Raw genomic sequence first — 6349 nt, forward strand, 5'->3', positions numbered from 1 at the left:
TATATATATTGCTGGAGGGATCAAGAAGGATGTCATGCAATGAAAGTCATACCTTCTTTCCCCCCACCCTCCATGCCACCTACATGCCCCACCACCCCACCTCAACATAATGAACTTTAGCAGTCATGTGTTGGGCACTGAATCAACACGTCAGATTTTGTTTAATGGGAAGGAAGACTTGTTGTAGTTTTATATAAACATGGGGAGGATAAGAGAATTTTATTCAAAATATCAAAAAGATATTAATCCCAGAATCACTTACTGTGGGTTTCTGTGCCACCACAAAGAAAAGGTCAACAATCTCACAGACATCAACACTTTGACTCTGACTCCTGTACTATTGGCACCTCTGACTCCGACTCCTCTTTATGTAATTAAATGATTGTGCTCTACATATCTCATAAAGCATTTGCATACGCTTGTACTTTGAGTAGGCCTATATGTTATAACTGGATTATATTAAAGAATAAAGATATTGTGAGTCAGAATTAGAGTCAGTATAGTTTTACCGACTCCAACTCTGACTCCAGCAACGCTTTAATTGTTTCCAACTCTACGGCTCCGACTCCACAGCCCTGATATAAAAACCTCCTTCAGTTATGATTGACCAGGGGATTGCACCTAGAAAGTACCCCTCTGAGGCCACAAGTCTGGGCAAGGTTGTTTATGGAAGGCCAGCAGTCACCCATGCATATCAGCCTCCCCTCTCCACACCACTGATGTCATCCAAGGGAAAGGCAAAGGGGCCGATACAGATTGGCACCTGTGACGTCACAACTCATTTCTACAGCTGAGTGAACTGGAGCAATGTGAAATAAAGTGTCTTGCTCAAGAACACAACATAGAGCCTGGTCCAGGAATTGAACTCACAACCTCATGATTTTGAGCCTGACACTCTAACCACTGAGCCATGTGCCTTCACAAACGTATTATATAAAATACATATAATGATATATACGACACATTAAATGTATATTTTAATACATAAAATGCTAATATATGCAACACATACGCAAATATCTGATGGATTGGGTTACAAGAAAAACATAATGAAACGCTAAGTTTTTTCTTTGTTCTTTTTATCAGATCAACGGCAAGAACAGCAACAATTACTTACGCTGTCTGGGAATACATTCCAGGCCATATCAATAGCTTTCATCATAACATCTGAAGTGATATGAATAAATACGTAAACAAATATTAATATATACGCATCAAAAATAAATGAAGGTAAACAGATAAACAGGCAGACAGGCAGGCCATGGACAAGATATCTCAAGAACTGCTGGATGGATTCAGATGAAACTTTCAGGGATGTTTGGCCTCATGACTGGCATGAACTGATTAAATTTTCGGATTGATCTGGTACCAGACAAGGATTGTGGATTATTTCTCCTGTTTTTACTTAATTTTTGAGAGCGGTCGGGTTCATTTTTAGTATTCTCGTTTGTGAGAGCAATCGAGTTTATTTCAGATATTCTCATTTTAAAAATCCTCTCTGGTTAATCGTTGAGAGGACGTTGGCGTTGCCTTGACGGAGATTTGTGCTCTCTGAGTGCTCTTGTCATTATTATTATTATTATCATTATTATTATCATTATCATTATCATTATTATTATCATTATCATTATTATCATTATTATTATTATTATTATCATTATCATTATCATTATTATCATTATCATTATTATTATTATTATCATTATCATTATTATTAGTATTATCATTATTATTATTATCATTATTATTATTATTATCATTATTATTATTATTATTATCATTATTATTATTATTATTATTATTATTATTAAGGAGGCAAGCTGGTAGAATCGTTAGCATGCTGGGTGAAATGCTTAGCAGCATTTAATTTGTCTTCACGTTCTGAGTTCAAATTCCACTGAGGTCAACTTTGCCCTTCATAATTTAGAAAAGATGGGACAATGACCACAAGCAAACTGCAACCCAAACAGCCCCAGAACACAACAACAACACAAAGGAAAGCATAACAACAATAAGAAGAACTAAAAGAGGAGACACAATGAGATGTTTACCTGTATATTTAGTGCTGCTAGTCAGGGACCGATTCTGGAAACCAAAGAGTTCAGCCAGTTCAGAATATTCCTGGAATTTCTCATCCCAGCAAACCTAGAAATAAATAGCATGAAATAATAATGGTGGCGGTGGCAACGGCATTGATGGTGGTGGTAGTGGTAGTGGCAATGGTAATGATGATGATGATAATGATGATGTTAGTGGTGGTGATGGTGGCAGCAGTGGTGATAGTGATGATGATGGTAGTGATGATGGTGGTGGGGGTGACAGTGGCGGTGGTGCCGGTGCCGGTGGTGGTGGTGAAGCTGGTGATTTATGATGACCGTGTTTATGATACTTCTGATGGTGTAAAGTCAGTAATGATGACAACAAAAACAACAAAGTGAATGATGATGATGATGATGACAATGATAGCAATGGTGTTGATGACATTAATGATAATAATAATAATTAGGATGGTGATGCAACAGCAAACAACACCAAGGTCAACTTGGCCTTTTATTGCCCCAGGATCAATTTCATTTTTTGTATTTTTTATCTTTTATCTTTTACTTGTTTCAGTCATTAGACTGCGGCCATGCTGGGGCACGGCCGCAAAGAGATTTTAGTCAAATGAATCAATCCCAGGATTTACTTTTTTCTTTTTAACCCTCGTACTTATTTTATCAGTCTCTTCTACCAAACTGCTAAGCTACAGGAATGTAAACACACCAGGAACGTAAACAGGAATGTAAACACACCAACATCGGTTGTCAGACGATGGTGAGGAACAAACACACACACACACACACACACACACACACACACACACACACATGCACACCTTGTTTAAAGCAGTAGAGAGTGATTTGAGGAAGAATCATTTGCTATTTCTAACTAATTGGGGAACATGAAGAAGTTTGCTTGCAGAAGTTCCAAGTGAAAGCACACACACACACACACACACACACACACACACAAAGAGAGGATATCTCAGATCTACTTACCAAAACCATTTTGGGGTTCAAACCACACTGCATGATAATGGTTTGGAATGTGTTCACCACAGCATTATGGTTAATACCTGGAAAGAGATGCCATTAAAATTTGAATTTTTGATAAACAAATACATCTATCAGGGACATGCCACCTGGGTAGGCAAGGTAGGCAGTGCCTACCCTGAATAAAATAGATCGATGGCAACATTTTCCTTTTATGGCAAAATATGCACCTAATTCAATAAAATTATGAAGGTTTCTCTGATTATTATGCGTAAAATGCAAAATATTTAATTTTTCTTACCAGGTATAATAACAATTGGGGTTGAGAATATCTTATGTCCCTTGAAGTTGCTATAGACAAGTGATACAGGCTTGATAAGGTCATCAATATGTCCAACTAAGAGAACAAATAAAGAAAAGAAAAATAAATTAACAACAACAATAATAATAGTAACAATAATAATAATAATCTTTTCTACTCCAGGCACAAGGCCTGAAATTTGGGGGGAGGGTGGGGGCCTGTCGATAAGATCAACCCCAGTATGCAACTGGTACTTAATTTATCGACCACCAAAATGATGAAAGATAAAGTCGACCTCGGCGGAATTTGAACTCAGAACGTAACAACCTTTCTACTGGAGGTATAAGGTCTCAACCTTTAAAAACATAGAAAAGTAGACGATGATGATGATGATGAAATAAATAAAAATCGTCTGACAATGACTTACTGTCACAGAAGTCCACATATCCTTCATATTTGGCACAAAATTCTCGCCTCTGGTCATTTCTGTAGGCCATTGGATCAGGTCTTACTTTTGTTCCTTGCACTGAAATGAAATAGTATTATAATTATCATTATTATTATTATTACTATCATTATTATTATTATTATGATTATTATTATTATTATTACTATTATTATATCGCTAAAGTCTCTACAGTTTAACTTGACATCTTGGGAAAGTCATTGCCAAGATTGATCTGCGTGACATAAAACATGTCACGGTGCATCAAAACAATTTGAGTTGAAGAAACAGAGCAATACAAAAATTCTATCTTGTAATCACCAGACACATTTATGCAATCCCAGGGAAAATCAATGTCCCCATTGTGACTTCCTAGCAAAATCCATCCTTGGACTCAGGTTACATTTTTTTTTAATCTTCTCCTTCAAATACTCATCCATCAAAATTAACAGGAGTGATCTTCATCATCATTATTAATTTTATCGAGTGAGTGATCGGTGCATGCCATTAAAGTGACACTGGGGTACAAATATACGAAGCCTAATATACCCATCATGACTACCTGTTTGATAAGGGGACACCAGGCACATGCATCATCTGCGTGATTGTTCGATAAGAAATTGTCGAACCCTCATACATTGTCTAACGACAGGAGAATCCCTTATTATCATTATACACACACACACATATACACATATACATATATATATATAAATACATCTAGCTACCTATAAATATCAATGTGGATACCTTATAGTAGTGAAGTCCATACAAGGGAGGTAACTCTCAAAAAAGGGACAGAACTCAGATAAACTTAATTATTTGATAAAATAAGGAGTGCAAGTCTAAATGCTGGATGTTAATATAATTAACAAAAAAAAAAACCCACATCAAGACAATGCCCCAGTAAAAGAGTAACAAATTTAACTTTAGCAATATTCACTTTGTTCGTAAGAGATTGTTAAAGTGTAGAAGTCAGGTTTAACTTACATTTAAGTGGAACACAAGCAAACAACTGTAGACTGTTTGGCCATCCACTGTCAGGTTTGGCATAACTAATCTGCAACAACAAACAATAACCTCATTTAACACTTAACACCATCGTTGCATCGGTTTAACATTGGCTTTTTTAAGAACTGTTCTGTATATCCTCACTTCTTTAACCCTTTCGTTACTGTATTTCTGACTTACCCAGTCTCCCAAAGAGTCAGGACTTGCACCTTTGATAAAAAGGATTATTATTATTATTACTAAGGCAGTGAGCTGGCAGAAACGTTAGCACACAGGACGAAATGCTCAGCGGTATTTCGTCTGCCTTTACATTCTGAGTTCAAATTCTGTCAACGTCAACTTTGTCTTTCATCCTTTCGGGGTCGATAAATTAAGTACCAGCTACACACTGGAGTCGATGTAATCAACTAGTCCCCTCACCCCAAATTTCGGGCCTAGCCCTAACCGTAACCCTAACCCCAGAAGGATGGAAGGCAAAGTCAACCTTGGCAGGATTTGAACTCAGAAAGTTGAAGAATAGTAGAAGTCGTTTTATCTAGCAGTTTGCTGATCCTGCTAGCGACCATTCTGAAAAGTATTAATAAAGTAATTACTTGTGGTGTTATTTGGTTTGTCTGTAAAAAGAGAAAAGCCTAGATTTTTGGTAACTGCAAACAGAATGTGCAAAGACGATCGGCAAATTTCAGATGTGAGAAAACAAGTTGGTTTAAAAAAAAAAAAGCAGACAATAAAAAAAAAAGCAAGTAATAAAAAACAAAGTTGCTGATTAATTTAAGAGAAAATGTCAGAAGAAAAATTAACACTTCTTTGTCACATTTTTCTTTCAATTAATTCTACATAACAAGAACAACAACAATCCTTTCCACTATAGGCACAAGGCCTGAAATCTGAGGGGAGGAGCGAGTCAATTACATTGACCCCAGTGTTTAACTGGCACTTATTTTATCACCCCTGAAAGGATGAAAGACAAGTCGACCCCAATGGCATTTGAACTCAGAACTTAGCAGCAGACAAAATACCGTTAAGCAGTTCACCTGATGTGCTAATGATTCTGCCAGTTTGCCACCTTAATAATAATAATAACAATAATAATAATAATAATAATAATAATAGTAATGATAATAATAATCCTCTCTACTATAAACACAAGGCCTGAAATTTTGGGGTGGGGGACTAGTCGATTACATCGACCCCCAGTGCGTAGTTGGAATTTAATTTATTGACCCTGAAGGGATGAATGGCAAAGTTGACCCCAGTGGCATTCGAAATCTGAATATAGCAGGAGACAAAATACCGCTAAGCATTTCACCTGATGTGCTAACAATTCCGCCAGCTACCCACCTTAACAATAATAATAATAATAATAATAATAATAATAAAAACAGAAACAATTCCTATCATAGTAGGCGCCTTAGGTATAATAAAAAAAATATTCAGACAAATACATAACAAAAACACCAGGACTTACAAATATATATAACATACAGAAAATTGCACTACTGGGCACAGCACACATCCTACGCAAAACACTTTCAATACAGTAAACATAAGAGCATCACA

General features: G+C 36.4%; 1 protein-coding gene across 1 annotated transcript in view; it reads right to left on the minus strand.

The window, feature by feature from the left end:
• LOC106876905 (protein O-linked-mannose beta-1,2-N-acetylglucosaminyltransferase 1) overlaps window positions 1-6349 on the minus strand; it is a 68239-nt gene that overhangs the window by 20399 nt on the left and 41491 nt on the right. The window contains exons 15-20 of the mRNA XM_052973440.1: window positions 4769-4838; window positions 3761-3859; window positions 3334-3429; window positions 3039-3115; window positions 2052-2145; window positions 1118-1167 (exon numbers count right to left, since the gene is read on the minus strand). Coding sequence (XP_052829400.1) covers window positions 1118-1167; window positions 2052-2145; window positions 3039-3115; window positions 3334-3429; window positions 3761-3859; window positions 4769-4838 — 486 coding nt within the window. The remainder of the gene's footprint in view (window positions 1-1117; window positions 1168-2051; window positions 2146-3038; window positions 3116-3333; window positions 3430-3760; window positions 3860-4768; window positions 4839-6349) is intronic.

This window comes from Octopus bimaculoides, chromosome 15 (assembly GCF_001194135.2).
Source record: "Octopus bimaculoides isolate UCB-OBI-ISO-001 chromosome 15, ASM119413v2, whole genome shotgun sequence".
NCBI classification, from domain to species: Eukaryota; Metazoa; Mollusca; class Cephalopoda; order Octopoda; family Octopodidae; genus Octopus; species Octopus bimaculoides.